The 19,861-nt window shown below is 51.5% G+C and overlaps 1 protein-coding gene across 1 annotated transcript in view; it reads left to right on the top strand.

Moving 5' to 3' along the window:
* The first annotated feature begins 4,342 nt into the window (after positions 1 to 4,342).
* The window catches only part of Elmo2 (engulfment and cell motility 2), a 39,359-nt gene continuing 23,840 nt past the window's right edge, over positions 4,343 to 19,861 (top strand). The window contains exons 1-6 of the mRNA XM_059261920.1: positions 4,343 to 4,418; positions 14,841 to 14,959; positions 15,204 to 15,244; positions 15,672 to 15,744; positions 16,536 to 16,586; positions 19,272 to 19,453. Of these exons, the coding sequence (XP_059117903.1) occupies positions 14,882 to 14,959; positions 15,204 to 15,244; positions 15,672 to 15,744; positions 16,536 to 16,586; positions 19,272 to 19,453 (425 nt within the window). The 5' untranslated portion in view covers positions 4,343 to 4,418; positions 14,841 to 14,881. The remainder of the gene's footprint in view (positions 4,419 to 14,840; positions 14,960 to 15,203; positions 15,245 to 15,671; positions 15,745 to 16,535; positions 16,587 to 19,271; positions 19,454 to 19,861) is intronic.

Here is a 19,861-nt window from a genome sequence, read left to right as displayed (position 1 = left end):
GATGTTATCTTAAAGGATAAGGTAACAGGGCTAGCAAGATGGCTCAGCAGGTAAAGGCACTTGCTGAGTAAGCCTAAGGATTTGGCTTTGATCCCTGGAAGACATTGTGGAAGGAAAGAACAACTCCTGAAAGTTGTCCTCTGACCTCCACATGCACACACACCACGGCACTCCCCAACACACACACACACACACACACACACACACACACACACACACAAATAAGGTAGAGAGCAATCTAGGAAGATATCATGTGTTAGTTTCTGTCCCCCACATTTACTCACCACGCAGTGCACATATGCATACACCACACGAACATGGGCACGTGTACATGTGCTCACACACAAATTGAAAACTTCTAGTTAATCGAGGGCCTGTCATGTACCAGGCACTGTGCCAAACACTCCATATTTACTGTGTCTCATTTAGTTATCATGACCATCCACTGAAGCTAGTACTGTTGTTGTGCCGTTGCTCTGAGTCTCAGAAAGGTCCAGAACCTCTTCTGGGGGGCATACAACAGCAGAGAAGTCTTACGCTGCCTCCGTGTGTTGGGTTCATGTTATCACGGCTCTCAGCTGAGTTACTCCACCAACTCAACCCCAGTCACAGACAGGGACCTGATCTTGGCTGCCCAGTGGCTGAGCTGGGGTAGCATGGTGGGGCAGGGCTGGGAAACGCGTCCCGTTGTGCTGAGTTGAGCTGCCCATTCCAGGGCAGCTTAGCTAAAAAGAGGAAATATTGCCCAAACTTGGCTGACAGGACTCCAACGCTCATCAAAGAAAGTTCTGCTCAAGGAGGGGGAGAAAGGAACAGAATCAATTCACTTTGGCAACCTGAGCTCTCAAAGTGTCTCTGGTCACTGCAGCTTCCTGTCACCCTGTGAGTTAGCCACTAGCCTCTCAGGAAGCTCCTTTACTGCTAAAGATAGCTCCTCGACCATCTGATCCACGCCCCCAGCTCTGTTGTGGCTATTTAGACAATGTTTTTGCTACATTGATGAATTGATTGTGTGTCAGGGCACAAGTGTGGAGGTCAAAGGATGGGTTACAAGAGTCAGTTCTCTTTTTCCACCGTGTGGGTCCCTGGAATTGAACCTGGCTCCTTAGGCAAGCACCTTTACCCTTTGAGCCATGGTGCTACTCCCTCAGTGAGTTTTTAAAGAGCTGATCCTGGACTCACACAACCTGGAGGGGAAACCCCCTTAAATATCATACTCCTAAGAACCCACAGGCAAAGACCAAAAGGAAAAGAACTGCCAGCCCCACAATGATTGTTCCTGGGACCAGTGTGTGCCGAGTATGGCCAGGACTAGGGAGAGGAACTGGAGACACAAACGTTAAGGAGGCTTCCTCTCAAAGTTGTGTGAATGTCTTTGGAGTCACTGACAGAGCTGGGGGTGGGGCTCTGTTGGTGGATCGTTTGTCTGGTGTGCAGGAGGCCCTGGGTCCTATCTCCAGGCTGCATAGACCAGGTGTGGTGATTCATGCCTGTAATCCCAGTTCTCAGGAGGTGGAAGCAGGAGGGGCAGGAAGAGTTCAGGGTCATCCTCTGCTACACAGTGACTCTGAGACCGATCTAGTCCCGAAAGTCACTGACAAAGAACAAGGCAACTGTCTCTGAGCATTTCTTGGCCAGTGGAGGGCTTTCTACTTCAGGTGACCATTTGGGGACCATGGCATTCTCCACATGGCGGCTCTGTCATTGCCCTGCACATCATGGTCATCACAGGGTCAAGGTTGGGTGCAGCCCATGAGAAAGACAGATAGGGAGGATGTGCCAGCTGACTTCACATCTCAGCCTGAGGTTTCACACCTTCGTGTCCACTGCTGAGAAGGAGGTACCCAGCTGGCTTTTGGTCTTTGAGGCTAGGAAATGAGTCCTGGGGTGAGGATGGGGCAGTCATGTCGCTACAGAAGCAGGGGAGGGGCCTCTGGTGGACAGCTAGCAAGTCCCACCAAGTCACTGCTCCTGGAGAACCGGATTTCCAGCAAGTTCTATTCTAACTGACATTAAAGGTTGCCGAGTAAGTACCCTGGGGGTTCAGGGAAAGAAAGGTGCTCAAGGGCTGGAGTAACTGGGGAGGCAGAGGGAACCAGGGGATGTTGCCCAGAAGAGTAACTGCAGAACATCCCACGGTACTAGGAAAAGGCCAGAGGACAGAGCCTGGCATCCTATTTTGGGCTAGCTCAAGGCAGGAGGCTGACTGACTGAAGGCCATCATGAAGAGTGGTAGACTTCTCGGTCTGTTGTATGGGATTTCGTTTGAACTACACACAGCCTGTGGGCTCTGCAGGCTCTAGACTGGAGTATAGGGTGGGAAGTTGGCTGCAGAGGGGACTCTGTGCTACTATGGGGAAGCCATCATCTGTGCTGAGGTGAGTCTTTCCGGTGGTGTGGCTATTGGGGTCCCCCCCCCCACTTCTGTAAATAATCCCTCACCCACTGTGATGTTTGGTTTTTGTCAACTTGACACAAGATAGAGTCATCTGGGAAGAGGGAGCCTCAGTTGAGAAGATGCCTCCTCCATTAGATCGGCCTATAAGCAAGGCTGTAGAGTCTTGATTAGTGATTGATGTGGGAGGGCCCAGCCCACTGTCGTCGGGGGAGGGTGTTACCCTTGGTCAGGTTGAGCTGGGTTGTATAAGAAAGCGGGCTGAACAAGAAGTGTTCCACCATGGCCCCTGCTTCGGTTCTTGATTCCAGGTTCCTGCCTTGAATTCCTGCCCTGCTTGTCCTCAGCGACGGACTGTGGAGGTATAAGCCAAGTAAACCTTTTCCTCCCCAAGTTGCTTTTGGCCATGATGTTTTATCACAGCAACAGAAAGCGAACTAAGAACCGTGTTCGGTAAGTGAGACCAACGAACTCATTGGTTCCCCAAGTTGGACTTAATGGAACACACATTGGTACTTATGGGTGGGGTAGATATTGGTTTAATTATTCCTGCAGCACCCTGTTTCAAAGTAGGCAAGCAAACAAACAAACATCCCACAACAATGAGGATGCTCACAACACTCTGAATGACAATAAACGAGAATAGTATGAATCTGACAGGGTCTTATGAACTCCCATTGAGCGGCGGAGGGGCTTGGCATCCAGCATGGTGATGTAGACAAGGGTGGGTACGCTATCCCAGGCCACCGTTTATGTTTGGGAATAAAGCTATATTGGAACACGGCAACCCACATTTATCCATGGTGCATTTCGCTAGAACAAAGACAGACTGGCTGGAAGCAAGCAGTATGTGGACCTATTGGAAGTGTTGTGAGCTGACAGCCCCTGCAGGGGCTTTATGAGCACTGTGACTGTGAGGGTAATTCTGCTGCCTGGGTACCACCCTATTCACCAGCTGATAACAATCCTTTTCTATTCTAAAACATTTGCAGGAGTCGGTGTAACAGTGCCTGTAAAACTGCTTCAAAGACAGTGAAATACCACATGAAACGTGACCATTATTTCCTCTCTCTGCTCGGTGTCCGTTTCTCTACAGAATGGATAACAAGATGTCTGTCTTCTGGGATTGTCCTAAGGATCTGCTAAGAGAAATGATTTTTTTAAAAAAAATGGAATTAAACAGGGAGATAGTGTCTTGCTGTCTATCACCGACTGTATAGTTGGTCCCACAGGACCCCCACCCCACCCCACCCCAGTCTTCCCTTGTGCAACTGGGGATCGCATACTGCCCTCCCTCCCAGCCTGCCGGGAGCATTAGGGAGATGGCAGGAGTGAGTCCTTGGCGCGGTGCCCGGCCTTGTTAGATCCGCAGGTGCGGTGACGAACGCCACCTCCCACGGATCCCTACCAACTGCACAGCTGAGCTGTACCCCTCTGCCTCTGCTCAGCGCCCACGGTCAGGCCTGGGTGCCGGTATAATTAGCTCCATCTCGGCTGCTCATAGCCTCTGACACGACTGTCACCTCCCACTCAGTTCCCCAAATCAGCTATTCCCACCACTGAGCCGATCAGGTGAGCGTCACCAGTGGACAGCTTGCTCCTTACAACAACGTGTCGCAAGGACCCAGAGCTCTCCCCCGAACCTCCTTCACCCGTAGGGTGTGCACAAAAATAAAAGAAAAAAAGTTTGGGTGGGGAGCAGCCTCTAGTGTCTGCTGGGAAATCTCGTTCCTTCAGACCCAATAGCCTGCAGGAGAAAGGCAATCTGTCTCTTTAAGAGGCCTCCGCGGAGGGGCGGGGCCGGCCGGCGTCGCTCCAGCCCGCGCCCTCAGTTAGTCCCGCCTCCTCTTTAGTGACAGACAAACACCCGAATGGAAGCAAGAAATTTTAGCTTGACGGCAAAGATGAGCAATAGGAGCCCGGGCCGGCCTGCGCGGGGCGTGGCCCCAGGAGGGCGGGGCGGACGAGGCCAGAGGAGCGGCGGCAGGACACGGGCGCGGAGCTGGGCCTCGGCGGGCGCCGGGTGAGTGTGGGGCGCGCGGGGCCGGGGGCGGAGGGACGGAGCACTGAGGATGGGGGACCTGGGACCGAGGATGGGGTTGAGGGCGAGGGCAGTGGCTGCCTGAGCTCCAAGTCCGGGCACGGCGCTGGCCCGATCATCCCCCTGCCGTCGATACCGGCCCTCTCCTTTCCCTCTCCGCCGCCTAGCTTCGGTCCAGGCCGCTCTCATCAGCTTCTCCCGCAGCGCTGCAATGCCCGGGATGCTCCGAGGCCGGTCTCCACCCTCCCCTCTTTCCGGGCCCTGGAGATCTGGTCCTTCGCTGCCCTCCCTGGACTCAGGCTGCTCCCCGGCCTGGTTAGGTTCCTTCTGTATCCCTCTCTCTGGCTTCCTCAGAATCGGTCCCTCGGTCTAGTCTAGTAAACTTTTTTCATCCTTCCAGTCTTCCTTCAGGAGGCTTCCAGCGTCCCGAGTTCTGACCCTGGTGCCGCACTCTGAACGCTCTGGTGTTCCTCAGAGCGCTTATACTTGTAGCTTTACAACTGTTTAAAGTGTGGATTGATGTCTGCTTGCCCCAGCATGTAGGAAGACCGCACCTGATGTTGCTCCACGCACCCATAACATCTCAGCGGGGTAGACACTATAAATATTTACTAAATAAATGAACGAAGGGCGTGGATGTGTCCAGAGGAATGAGACGCAAGCGCAGCCCTTGACATCCCCACTGTGGGGCATGGAAGCCACCTTTTGGTATGCTCCTGGGTGTCAGGCAGTAGGCTAACCCCGGGCTCTCCAAAAGAAAAATAATGCAAATCACGTTTGTTAATTAAACTTTTCTAACAGTCTCATCTCAAGAATGTAAAATAAGCAAGTGAAAATAATGTATTAATGTTTTATTTAATATATTTCAGAATATAATTAATAGTTCACATAATCAATGTAAAATCGTGTTAACAGAGTTATTGACTCTGTGTGTGTGTGTGTGTGTGTGTGTGTGTGTGTGTGCACTAACTTCTTGGACTCTGGTGTGTACTTCACACCTGGGACAGCCCTTCTCGCTGCACAGAAGCACAGCAGCAACCATTTGTCAAGTGGTCTGTAACCACAAGACTAGGGTGGCTGCGGGTGGCTGTGAAGTGCTCAGTACTGTGTTTACGTGAGGGTGTTTAAACTGCATTATGGTCTTTTGAGGAGACTGTCATTATTTGCATTTACAGATTAAAAATAGCAAAGTTCCTGAAAGATCTTACCTGCCCAGATTCATTCTACAGTTTGTGAGTGAAGGAGACAAGGCTAGGCCTCTATCTGTTGCTCTTTTTGGCAGGCAGATGGTGTGTGTGTGTGTGTGTGTGTGTGTGTGTGTGTGTATATGTGTGTGTGTGTGTATGTGTATGTGTATATGTGTGTGTGTGTGTGTGTGTGTGTGTGATGTTTTCCAAGACAGGATTTCTCTGTGTAGCCTTTGTTGTCCTGGTACTTGCTCTGTAGACCAGGCTAACCTCTGATTAAAGGCATGCATCACCATGTCCATCTTGTTTGTTACTCTTGAATCTCATAATTTTTATGCTTTATGCTGCCTCTGAGAGGTGGCAGGAAAGTTTGGGGTGCAGGTTGTGGAGGTCAGACTTTAAAAAAAAATACTTGCACCAATATTTAGCATATTCTAGCATTCTGTCTTCTTAGGTGGCTCACAAGCCAACATAGTTAAGAAAAACCCGTCTTGGGTTTGGAGGTGTGCACCTTTAGACAGAGTGCTGTGGAGGCTGGGGCAGAAGGATCCCCTGAATACAGAAGTTCAGAACCAGCCTGGGCATTGTACTGAGACTCCAAATCAAAAGAAAAAGAAAAACCCACAAGTCAAGTCCTCTGATCAAGTCACCATCCCTTAGCCCATCTGCATTAATGCCACCTGGTCCTGGGGTCAGGGGCAGAGAACCTTCCACAGCCTGTAGGATCTCAGAGATGCTGGGGATACTGGACCGGAGCTGCCAGTCAGGGTGAGCTAGTTCAACAGTTGCTCACTGCGTGCTCTCCATGAGGCCAGCACTGTTCTAGGCCCCTTGAGGTGACTGGACAGTGTAAGCGACAGCCTTCATCTTCAAGATGCTGAGGGTGGACTTAGAAAGACAAAATCATATCACATAAGATGACTAGTGTGTGCACAAGAGAGCACATGGTGTGAGAAGACCCAGAATCCCTTGGGTGTCAGAAGTTGCCAAGTGGTATCTTGGTCCAGCTGCATGATGGGTGTGTCCCTCCTCCCCCCAAGGAAACTGAATTTGAACTTCTAGGCAGGGTAGAGCTTCACAGCTTGCTGGGTCCCTGTGTGGAAGCTGCTTGGTTTATTTACTTACCTGCCTGGCTGCTTACGGCACCGAATTCCTCACCCCACTGGGAGTGCTCATTGAGTTGGGGTTGCTAGCACCCATTGGCTGAGTAACCGTTACATGCCTCTCATGGTGCTGTCCTGCAATGGGACCAGAACAAGCCTCTGCATTGGGCATAGTAGCAACACCACCACATTTTTGTGGGTTTTCTTCCCCCACTGCCCTTACACCTGTTCTCCTGTTTGGCCCACAGAATACCACAGGGTGGCAGGTAGGGCTCCTTAGTGCTGGGATACGTGGCTCCAGGAGTTCTGTCAGTTCACACAGTTGGAATTCTTCTTACTTTGGGCATGCAGTATTCCATTTTATGTCCACGTAGCTTTTACAAGGAGCGAGGTTGGTTCTAATCCCTGGTTTAACTCTAATAAGGAAGTTGTCAAAGCTGGGATCCAAATGCAGGTCTGGCTGCTCCAGGATGCATGGCCCTCATCACTCAGTGCCACTACTTCATGGGAGGGTCAAGGCTGGAAAACAGTTCATCCCCTGCCTCCACATCCAGTCCAGAGACATTTATGCTTGTAGCAGAGCTGTGTGGCAGGCGAGAACTGATCCGGAAGTGGAGGCTGCGCTTTTTTTTTTTCTTTCTTTTTTTTTTTTTTTTTGTCCCTAGCTGGTGTCCTGGCCTGGCCTTGGCAGTTCCCTTCTTTATGAAATGAGAGGAAAGGCTTGGCCTCATTTTCAGAGAACAATGCTGTGTTCTTGTGGTCTCTATTGAAGGAGTTGGGCCCGTAGCCTGGGGCTTCAGGGACAGCCCAGGCCACTGGTAGCCTGCCTCACCCTGTCCTACCCAAGCTCTTTCTCCTTGTATAACCAATGCTAATCTGTTGGTGAGAAAGTTTTTTAATTTTTTTTTTTAACTTTATGAGTGTTTTGCCTGCAGGTATTTATATCACCATATGTGTGCCTATGGAGGCCAGAAGAGGATGTCGATCCCCTAGAACTGGAGTTACAGTTGTTAGCTGCCATGTGGATGTTGCTTTGAACCCAGGTCCTCTGCAAAAGTAGACAATACTCTTACCCACTGAGCCATCTCTCCAGGCCTGAGAAACAGTTTCTTAAAATTCATCTATATTTTCTGTCTCAGTTTCTGTTCCCCCTTAAATCTGACCCTTTCTGAATTACTTGTCTGCATAATTATAGTCAGGGATGTGCAAGTTTTGGGACATGGATACTGTAGTCACTAATGGTTCATTACTGTTAGAGACAGGCCTGGGGCTTTTTGGGTTGGAATTCTGTGGACATAGCTCTTTGCCAGGCATCCTGCTGCAGACTGGGGCCTGGTAAGTAGGGAGTAGGTGTGCCCTTCAGTGACTCTGTCCTCAGGCCACTTCCCTTCCTAGAGCAGGCTCTCCATCTCAGCCTCCAGTAAAATCATCTGGGGGAGGCTTCAGTGACCCAACTAGCTACTGGGGGTACACAGCCAGTGTGGAGAGCCATTGGTCTAGAACAGTGGCTCTCAACCTTCTGAATGCTGAGACCCTTTAGTATAGTTCCTCACGTTGTGGCGACCCCCAACCATAAACATTATTCTCACTTTCATGTATTCATATAATTTTGCTACTGTAACGAGTTGTAATATAAATATCTGATATGCTGGGTGGTCTTAGGCGACTCCTGCGAGAGGGTTGTTTGACCTGCAAAGGGATCGTGACCCACAGGTTGAGAACAGCTGGTCTAGGGCCTTTTCCAGGACCTCATGGTGCTGTGAACCATCCTGGATTGCATCCAGAGGGTGTGGGCTGGAGGGGTACTTCCACATTAGTGCCAACTCCTAAGGAGTATGTCATGTGTCTAGTATGTGTCCAGTTACCAGGTTAGAAGCTTCAGAGACAGGATTATAACATCTACAGTCGTGAAGGTGTGTAGCGAGGACTAGCAACACACACGATAGCACCATCACCAGTACCTGAGGATCAGGGATTAGGAACCCACAAGGGAGGGCTTGTCTGAACACGTAGAAGTTGGCCATTCGGCCAGGGTGTCGGAGCTGATGGACAGCAAAGGTGCAGAGTTGGTATGGTTTTCAAGGGGGCACGTGAGGGGTTCATGGTTTGCACAGGGATAAGTGTGGACACCACCTTGGAGCCGGCCTAAGTGTGGATGTCCTGATAAGACCAATAGCCCGCTGTCCTCTAAGAACAGAAGTTCCACAAGGTGGCTGAGGGTGAGTGAGCTCAGGGAAAGAGGCCATACGTTGTCTTTGTGCATGGTGGCTCTTAGCCCCAGCTGGGGAGGCCTGTGTTCAAATGTCACTACAAAGGAGCTCCCTCCGCTCCTGCGGGTCTGCTGGTCCTGACCTTCTATCCTGTGGCATTTCCCCTTCTGCACCTAAGGGCCACACTCTAGTTCAGTGTGGGGAATCTGAGGGAAACTGAGTCACTTCAGATGAAAAGATGACAGGGAGAAGCCTCTACTGAGATTGTGATCTTGATTAAAAAGAGGGTGTGACCTCTAGTTACCTCCTTGGTGTGGCAGCATTCTGTCACAGGAAACATAAACCAAACTCACCCAGGCCTCCCCCACTCATGGCAAGCAGAACAGAGCAGAAAGCACACAGGGATCCCTACCAGCTGGGGGCAGGGGGAGCTGGGAACCTTATGGCATCCTCTGTCCCCTACACCTCCTGGGAGAGTGTCGTTCCCTTCTTAAGCAGGGCTCCAGTTCTGCTGGCTGGAGGTTCAGTCTGATGCTTCCCTGCAGGGGTGATGGCGGAACTTCACGGGCCTTCCCTCATGATGCACCCCTTGCAGGAGCCACTTGGAGACTGTTCCCGCACTGACTGTGTCATTGGAGGCCAGCACTGGTCCTGTCGTCCCGGGGCTCTGGGATCTGTGTGGACCCCTCTTCTGTTTGCTCCATCATTTCTGTATTTGTGGTGCCTTCAAGGCAGCTGCAGGGGACTGGGGTCTTGCTCAGTCCCAGAGGCTTGTGTAGCATCCCTGAGGTAGTGAATAAAGAAAGCAGGGGAGGGGGAAGGGTGGAGGGTCATCCGGGCCAGCAAGGGCTGTGGGCTGGGAGTGGGACTCCAGTGCTCTCGTGCTGGACGATTGCTATTGAACTACACGCAGTACTCTGAGTGGTGGAGCGAGTAGCTATTTATAGCCCTGAGGATTTTGCAATGTTATTGAATTGCTTCGACCTAATTTCCCACTTCCTTTCTAAAATGAAAATGAAGAGAGTAAGCAGGCACGTGCTAGAAGGCTTCCCTGCAAGGAAATCCTTCATCCCTGAGTGCTCTTTATCTGGGAAGTCCTCCCTTCTCTCTCCTCCTGGTTCTAGGGGGAAGAGAAGATTGTTTTCCCCCAACTAGATTCTCCTGTAAGGCTTGTTCTAAGTTCTGAAAACCGAATTGTGTGAGGATACAGTGTTGCAAGGCCGAATTGTGTGAGGATACAGTGTTGCAAGGCTTCCGGACTTGATGGGAACAGTTCCTGCCTCCTGTCTGTTGGGAGCTGGCTCTGGTTTGTAGGAGTGGAAGAAGCCAGAGCCATGGGTTTCAGTGTGCAGAGGTCTTTTTCTGCAGGAGGAGCCAGTGAAAAAGTTTGTGGTGACACAATGTGGGAACAGTACATGCACATGGGAGAATGGAACAAAGGGGAGGTGATGTCTGAACTGGGCTTTGAAGCTTGAATAGGAGCTCTATGACAGCTAGTAGAAGGGACTTTGCAAAGGTACAGGAGAAATGAGGGAGCTTGGCCACCAACAACCAGGAAGGGTCTGCCTAGACTGGCCTGAGCACCGCCTGTGGGAGTGTGGAGCACCGCCTGTGGGAGTGTGGAGCACCACCTGTGGCAGTGTGGCAGCTTTCTGTAGACCATGGAAGGCCATTTTCTGTTGGACAGGTCTCTGAGCATCTCTGGCTTTTCTTTCGGTGCGTGGACCTGAAGTCTCCACTGAGTAACTGTGATGGTCACATACAGGCCGCCTTCTTTGATACGGGTTTCTAACACTTGACCACCTGGTGACCAAGTGATTCGAGGTGACTGAGGATGCCCTGACTTCCCGTGTATAGAAAGCACACCCCTACAGGTTGGCTGTGTGATCCAGGTGGCCCAGGCAACAGGAGGATCACAAGTTAGGCCTAGGCAACTTTAGGAGACCACCCTGTCTTCAAATCAAATCAAATAAGATTAAGATAGGGCTGGGGCTGCAGAGCCCTCTCCTAGCAAGCTCAGAGAGAGCCCTGGCTTAGAACCTCAGTGCTCAGTGAAGGAGGCGGAGGGAAGTAGCTTCCAGTGGGGTCTCGCACTGTGTAACTGTTAGCTAATGTTATCCTCATCAGAGGGAGGACAGTGTGGAGGGAAGACAGGGAACTTGGACATCATTGTGACCCAGTTCCGATGTAACTCACTTCTCTCTTGCCCCTCCCTCCGGTGTCCCTCCCTCCCTTCCTTCCTTCCAGTCGGATGAGTAGGATGGAGGATGAGTTTCTCTGAACTTTGACCGCCTTTCCGATAAAAAAGAGAATGTTTTCAGGGTTCCTGAGGCATCAGCTATAAAGTGACACAGAAGCAATAAGTTATTGGCTGTCTGTACACGAGCATCATGTCTGAGGACCCTGGAGTCACCCTGTGAGCGGACTGCTGTAAGCAAACCAGTCCTCCCTAAGTGGGTTTGCTCATGAATTTAGCCAGTGTTAGCTAAGTGCCCACTGGGCACATCCGTCACCTCACGCCATGACACCACTGTCTGTTTTGGCCTCCATTGTAGTTTCTTCCAGCTTGGGCCAGTCTTGGTCTTAGACTTTTCCCTTGCAGCGAACAGTAATGCAGGCTAGTGTAAAGGGCTGTCCCTGGCAGGATACAGGGACATTTTGTTTAGGAAGTGTCACCGTGGCATCTGGAAAGTGGTCAGGCTTTGCCCGTCTCTTGGGATTTTTCTCATTGCGGGTTTATGGCCTCACATCCGCTGTGTAGGATGGCTTCCTTTGGGCTCATGGCTTTCCTATGGCTTTGGTTTGTGAGTAGCTCTGGCTTCCTTGACGCTCGCCCTGAAGCCATAAGTTTACTGCTCTCCTGTCTGTTATCCCCCAGCCTCTCTCTTTAGTCAGTGTCTTTCAGGTTCAGAGATGGAATCAGATGTGTTCCACTAAAGCTGAGTGTTCTCTTCCTTCCCTTCAGCTGTGGCGGCTGGGATGTCACTCAGAGCCAATAGTCTGCTTGACTGTGGGGAAGACATTCGCTGACGACAGGCTTGTTGCTCTCCCTCGGGTGACCCGGGTGGCTGGAGATTCTCCTGCTCTATGTAACATAGGTAGAGTTTTGAAATGAATCCTTCAGGACCGGCTTTGATAAATGATGTGATAACTAAGTCACTTAGAACCAAAACAAAGTTGTGACGACAAATGAGCTTGTCACCTTCAAAAGGAGTGCTCAGGAAGAAGTCCAGAGAGTAAGGTGTGTTTCCCGATGGCAGAATAAGGGTTAACTTCCTTGAAGACCTTTAGAAAGGTCATCCTCATTTGGGCATTTTTATGTTCTGCTTTGGAATCATGAACTTGCAACGCAAAGGGCCCCCAGGACACTTTAGAACTAACACACTCATGCTTCCAGAACAGAAGACAGAGACTTGGGTAAAGATGGAATTTGTAGGAGCCATGACAGTTATGAGCTCTGAGTCCACCTGCTTTCTTCAGCAAGGACAGTGTCCCAGCCTGTGCTCTTTTCAGAGTGCCTGCTGCTCCCTGTGTGTGCATGTGCATGTGCATGTGCATGCATACATGCTTTTACCCACAGAGCCCTGTGTGTGCATGTGCATGCATACATGCTTTTACCCACAGAGCCCTGTGTGTGCATGTGCATGTGCATGCATATGTGCTTCTACCCACAGAGCCCTGTGTGTGCATGTGCATGTGCATGCATACATGCTTTTACCCACAGAGCCCTGTGTGTGCATGTGCATGCATACATGCTTTTACCTACAGAGCCCTGTGTGTGCATGTGCATGTGCATGCATATGTGCTTTTACCCACAGAGCCCTGTGTGTGCATGTGCATGTGCATGCATATGTGCTTCTACCCACAGAGCCCTGTGTGTGCATGTGCATGTGCATGCATATGTGCTTCTACCCATAGAGCCCTGTGTGTGCATGTGCATGTGCATACATATGTGCTTTTACCCACAGAGCCATCGACCCAGGCCCCACTTACTTTGAAAAGAAAAATCCCGGATTGACAAATGGTCTGGAAAGCTGAACTGTCCACTTCCATTTGTAGGAAGCACAAAAACAGGCCCAGCTTCTTGGCAGTGAAGTCAGTAGGGCCAGGAGGAGGGCTAGTGCATTGTCTGGGGTGGTAGGTTTAAGGGAGACTTGTGTGTGCTTCTGTTTTTATAATCTGTATATGTATGCACATAGGTGTAGATATGCTTAAGACCCATGCACATTACATGTCAGTTCTTAGAAGTGGGCTCACCACTGGAGTCTTGCCTCCGGTGACAGCAGTACCTCACCACACCGAGGGACAGCCTACTCTCAGGGTCACAGCATGCTCTGCCCTGCTGCCCTAGAGCAGCACCTTCCTCCAGAGGTTAGCCTCACGGGGCCAGTTTCCTTTTAGAGGTCTGTGGACCTAGGCACATACAACTACACATCAGGTTCTGTCAGGAGCTGCAGGGACAGCCGCCCACTGCTGTCTCCTTAGGCCTCATGTACCTGACGAACAGGAATTGAGACCTGCTGAGGGGAGAGGGAAGAGCTGGCCAGCTCTAAGCTCTGGCCGCCTTCCCCACTCACTTGTGGGTCAACTAGGACTTGAGCAAACCTCACTCTTGTCCTCTTCAAGGCTAGTGCTGTCCTGCCTCTTCCTGAGGGCTGCTGGGAAGCAGAAGTGGACGCACTTCCACACCCTGAGTTTTTGACAGCTGACTCTTGACACAGCCCACCCCTTAGGAAACGGTCCAGTAAGCTTCCTCCCCTGCCTGGGGGTGTAGAGGACACACTGCGCGAACCCTTTTCACTAGAGAGGTTTGCGCCCACCAGGCTGTGAGAACTGGCATCTGTTGGGGCTGGAAAATTGATAGCACACATGATTAACAGCTTAGCAACAGCGGTGTCACACACGCCAACAGAGGCAGGCGGTCCCCATTAGCCAGGCATGAACTGCAGGCGAGTGGCTGAACCTTGAGGAGGCAAAAGGTCTTTTTCATTAACAGAGCACCCTCTCCCAAACCTGTAGGCAAGGAGTGTAAATATACATTGAAATAATCCATCAGCAGAGTGACTGCCTTCGTCAGACCTTGGAGAGAGCCTCGGTGCTGCCCAGAATACCACTAAGCCACCAGAGTTGCCTAGGATACCAGTCACATGCGCCCATCTCCCAGACTTGCCCCAGATGATTTATTTCCCTTTATTTTGAAGAGCAGTGGGGGCAGGGCTCAGATGCACTTCCACAGCCCTGCCCTGTAGAGGGGTCTTTGTGTGAGAACATCCTTACTGCCTGCTCAGGTTCCTGGCAGCCCTTGCCCTTGGCACTAGGGACCAAAATAGCATTTCCTGTCTCAGTTCTCTTCTCCATTTTCTGAACTCCATGTTATCCCACAGGGAGGAGGCTCCTCACTGTGTCCTTTGAAGGGGCAGGAATGACCACAGCCAGTGGGGAGGAGAGAGCAGGCTGGGCCCGCCGACACTTGGGTCTTCTGAGTGTGACTGTTGAGCAGAAGTGGCCTGGCCCCTTCAGCTAACCACTCAACCAAGAAAAGACTGTCTCTTCCTCTCGGCTCCAGAGCACGTGTTTCTCTCCTCCCGAGGCCCCAAGATGGGAGTTCACACTCAGTGAGCTCTGCTCCTGCCCAGTCTTGTTGACCCCTCACACTGACTGTCACACTGGCAGACCTTGCTGCTGCCTGAGCTGTGATGATAGAGAGCTTTGTCCCGTTTCTACGGCTGATTGGATCTAAGGAAACAGCCGTCCAAGGAGAGGCTGCGGCATGACTTCAAAACTGCACGCCGCCACGTAGTTCCATGTGTCACTTTCGATGCCGTCTTCAGACCTCCCAAGTGGACAGCGAGAATGAAGAGGAAGCACAGTCTGACCTCTGCTTCTGTTTGGTTCTCTCTCCAGGCAGCTGTGTCTGTGTCTTGAAGTAGGGCCCACTAGGAACAATGCCGCCGCCATCGGATATTGTTAAAGTGGCCATTGAATGGCCAGGTGCTAACGCCCAGCTCCTTGAAATCGACCAGGTATGCTCCTGTGTGATAGTCAGAGCTGTAAGGAGGGTCAGGTGCACAGTGAAGGATGTGTTCAAGCCCCGGAGGCCACTGGCATCCTAAGGAAGGGCAGCAACAGGAAGGCTGCGCCCTGGGCCTGGACCTCCCCAGGGAAGGTAGTCACTGTGGCTTGGGAAAGGCTTCTTGCTCATGAGAAGTTGAGTGGTCCTGCTGGCAGCATAGCATATGGTGAAGGATCTCCTCCCCTCTCTTTCAGAAACGGCCCCTGGCATCCATCATCAAGGAAGTGTGCGATGGGTAGGTTGAAATGACTTCCTTTTCACTGTGACAGCTAAGGCTGAGGGAGGCTGTCCGGCCCTGGAGGAACTTGTACAGAGGGTGACCAGTTGGGCTGAGTCATTGTCATACCAAGCAAAGACAGCTAATGAGGATGTCCCTAGGGCGTCCTGAGATTCTCAGTTATTCTTGGACGCAGGAGTGCCCTTTGGGAGGTCTGGGTAGTATGTGAGACCCACACCCCTCTGTCTGCACCTTCTTCTGTGGTGCTGACCGTCACTGATGGGGAAGGGGGACTTTCTCGGGAGCTCTGCCAGAAGCTCGTTTGGGTTCCACTGTGCTCCAGACAGGCTGGCCGGTCCCTGAGCGACTGTTGAAAATCATTTTGTTACTGCTCTAGACAAGCCCAGAAGAGAAGCCAAAGGGTGTTCTGTTTTCTTTCTCATAGGTGGTCACTGCCAAACCCGGAGTACTACACACTCCGCTACGCAGACGGGCCCCAGCTCTATGTCACCGAGCAGGTGAGTACAAAGTAACCAAGGGCAGGGCAAGCTTAGCCTGCAAGGGACCTGCCAAGGAGATGGCACTCTCCAGCTTCCTGGCCGGCCGGGTGGCTTCATTTTCTGGTTAAAGAGTTGCCCTTTTGACAGCGTGGAGCACACCAGCCTGCTCCCCGATGGCTGAGTGCCTTTTGCTTCTTGAGACCCGGAGCTCTTGAGGAGAATCTTAGGATCTCTTTGGAAGGAGCAAGCAGGAGGAGGCCTGGCTGCAGAGCTTCAGTGGGCTACAGTTGTCCCTCAGTCCCCATGGGGAGTATTTCCTAGAAGCCAGGACACCAGACTCTGGATGTACAGATGGCATGGTAGCTGCCTGTCACCTAGGCACATCCCCTGCACATTAAAATCCAATAGAGAACGTGCCTCATGCAATGGGCAGGCCATGAAGTGCCTGCTACCCAGCAATGCTTAGGACTCCTCCAAGAAGAAAGGCCGTGACGTTCAAAGAGAACCTTCCTTCACTGCTGGTTGAGTCATCTGCAGAGGAGGAGAGTCAGTTACACTTTTTTTTGGTTTTTTCGAGACAGGGTTTCTCCATGTAGTTTTGGTGCCTGTTTTGGATCTCACTCTGTAGACCAGGCTGGCCTCGAACTCACAGAGAGCTGCCTGGTTCTGCCTCCCAAGTGCTGGGATTAAAGGCATGCGGCACCACTGCCGGATCAGTTACGCTTTTAAAATGATCACAAGTCCTATGGTCACCTCCATGCACTGTTTTAATGTTGTCTTTTTGTTCTCTTTGATTCTTTGCTACCCAGACCCGAAATGACATTAAGAATGGGACAATCTTACAACTGGCCATCTCCCCGGTAGGTATTCCAGTTTAACTAGCACACACCGGTACTTTAGTGGGACCAACTCTGCTGTAGCAGTTTGGAACTACAGAGATTGAGAAGAAACCCCTCACCCTCATGGCCTGGCTGACAGCACGGGCAGCAGACAGCCTCTTGGCATTTGGAGAGGGTCGCTCGGGCTCTCAGGAACTCAGCATGGGGGTTTCCAGAAAGCTTTTCTGGAGCCTGAGCCTAGAGGGTAAAGCTGGAACTAACCGAAGGAAGACATGTTTCCATGTAGAAACCAGGGCTTCAAGGTGTGCTGGGGCAGCACTGGTGGCCTAGAGCTCTGGAGACCAGTCCTAAAGTTACTCACACAGCTGTCTGTGGGCTCAAACTTTACTCAGAAAGAAAGAGAATCCACAAAGAAAGTGGTCCATGCTTCCCTTTGAGTGTTAGAAAGGACACATTCACAGGCAGGCGAGGGAGGCTGGTGGGGGGTGACCTCTGAGAGGTTGGTAAGGCATGCTCACATCCCAGCAAAGGTAGTGATTGGGATGATGGGTGACGGACATGAGGAAGACTTAAGAGGGAACCTTAAGAGTGCTGGGTGTGGGGGCAGAGAGGAACTTAAGGGAATCCCCTCATTCTATGCAAGCAACCCTTAAAGGTGACTAAAGGAAGAACTGGAAAGGGAGTAAAAAGCAGGAGCCAGGAGTAGTAGCACAGGCCTGTGATCCCAACATTTGGGAGGGAGAGGCTGGAGGATCATGAGTTCAAAGTCATCTTCAGCTATAGGCTGGTAAGGCCAATCTGAGCTATAGATTGTAAGACAGTACCTTGTCTCAAAACAACAACAAGAAGGGGTATGGGTGGGGTGGGGGGTAGTGGTGAGGAAGGATGTGAAGTGACTGGGCCAGAGAGCGGGAGAGGGAAGATGTAGCCTGCAGTTGTGATGAGCACAGAGGGTAGGGAAGAGCAGGGCAGCAGAGGTGCAGACTGCCACAGCGCCACAGCGCTGGTTCTGACAGGAGAGTGAGCAGCCAGGTATTTGAGAGACGGTTGGGGGCAGAGTAGAGGAGCTTACGTCTGCTGCTGTACTGGGAGCTCAGTCTCTAAGGGCAGTTAGAGGCAGGACAGGGACTCGGGAGATGTGGAGTCCAAATGCTTGTGTGAGAAATAGGTAAAACACACTAACGTGTTTCAGAACTTGTTAATTTGGCAAAGAAGTGAAAGGTCCTTGCGTCCAGCCCCTGTACCCCGCTCTCCAGCCCAAAGGCCCCTTCTCTTGCTGTTTTTCGTGTGGAGGTGCAGGGAAGGGGTAAGGGTGCCACCATGTATATCAGGACCGGGAGGGGGCCTGTGGCAGAGAGGATCACCAGGGCCCAGCCTTTGCCACCCTTGTAGGAAACTTAAGGCCATGTTCTCTTGTTGAGGGAAGGACCAGCTTGTCTGAGGAGGGGCGGGTAGAAGAGTGCCAGGCAGCACTTACCTTGAGTTTCTCTAACTTCTGATCACATCGGTTCATCCTACCAAAGAATCAAGAGGGAGGCACTCTCGATAGCCCATTTCACAGACAAGGAGGACTTGGGTTGAGTAGCTTGCCACTTGTTGTGCAGCTGAAGAAGTAGCCAAGCCCAGTTCAGACCCGGGCCTGTGAGGCTCCACCAGTTTCCTTAGCATCCGGTTCACCTCCCTTCGCTCGTGAAGGAACTTCTCCACGTAAGAACCTCAACTGCCCCATCTCCCTGCAAACATACACTGTGCCCTGCTGATTTCATGGGACAGACCACAGAAGTGCAGAGCACTTGATAGACCTCTGTATGAAGTGGAGTCTGACTGTGTGGTAGTAAGTTCAGCAGGAGGAGTGACAGGTGGACATGCCAGGCTGCAGGAGGCAAGCGTCTTGCTTGGGGCAGACCCATGGTGGGAGGCATCTGTCCTCACCAGCCATCATGTCCATGAAGCTATCCTAATTGTGACTTCCAGGTCCTCTGTCCTTCACATTTCACCAGTGTGATTCCTTTGGGGCAGGGTAATCTAGAACTTTAGGTCATGCTTGGAGTTAGAAGGCTCCATCAGGGCCATCAGATTAAATTCGCGGGCAGGGCCCTCGGCCTCTACAGATGATGTCAAGTTCCCCTCAGTTGTTTCCGGGGTGGGGCTCGGCTTTCCAGTAGAAACCCCCGCTGTCAGGTAGTGTTCATCAGCAGAAAGCTCCCTGGTAGGCCAGATCTGCTTCTGCAGACTTACACAGTTAGGAGGTATCCCAGTTTTCTTTATATTTTTTTGGTAGGAATTTAAAAAAGAAAAAAAATCTGTAGACCGGGGCCAGCAACATGGCTCAGTGGGTTAAGGACCAGGAACTGATGGCCTGAGTTCTATCCCTTCCACCTCATGGTGGAGGAAAAGAACCTCCTCCTTAACTCATGCTCTGATTGCCACACTCAGGGTATGGCGTACACATGCATACACACACAAAAGAAATGTGATTTTAAAAATGAAACAAATCCATAGGCTAGAGGGATATAGAAAAGGGAAAGATACAGATAACTACAGATCAGTCTCAGAACGCTGGAAATTCTCTTACTGGACCCATAAACATTGATTTAGCAGTTCCTAAGCCATGTGAAAACCTAACTGCCTGGGGCTCGGCTGCGGGCCCACAGTAGTAACCTGCTGTAGGAGCAGATGGCTTCTCTTTTGTCCCTGGCCTCCTAGTCCCGGGCTGCACGCCAGCTGATGGAAAGGACCCAGTCATCCAGTATGGAGATCCGGCTGGATGCCATGAAGGAGCTGGCTAAGCTCTCAGCTGACGTGACTTTTGCCACTGAGTTCATCAACATGGACGGCATCGTTGTGCTGACGAGGCTCGTGGAGAGCGGAACCAAGCTCCTGTCCCAGTGAGTGTCTCCAAAGTCTTCCGTGGAATTTCAGAGTCCCATGACCTGCAGGGCTCCCGTTCGCACTTCCATGGTGTCAATAAGGAGTCCAAGTCCACACACCTAGAGGTTTCATCCCTGTTGAGGTCCTGCATCTCAGAGTCCAGGGGACTCTCATGGGTGGAGTGACTCAGTGCTGTGCTAGGTGAGTAGTCAGAGTAGGGCCCCTGAATGTCAGGAAGGAAGTCAGTGCACAGCAGACCTGATGGTTTATGGGAACTGCTTGGCCTGGTGAGGGTCAGGGGAGAGATGGGAACTGTTGATCTTTAGCGACCGTGCCTGCCCTCCCTTGTCCCATCCTCTCTCACCGATGTGCATGCCTCCCTCTGGATGTCACAGGAGGAGCTCAGGACTTGGCACCGCCCCTCG

Source organism: Peromyscus eremicus, chromosome 4, assembly GCF_949786415.1.
Source record: "Peromyscus eremicus chromosome 4, PerEre_H2_v1, whole genome shotgun sequence".
NCBI classification, from domain to species: domain Eukaryota; kingdom Metazoa; phylum Chordata; class Mammalia; order Rodentia; family Cricetidae; genus Peromyscus; species Peromyscus eremicus.
Note: the sequence above shows the minus strand (reverse complement) of the source record. Positions and strands in the feature narration are given on the sequence as shown.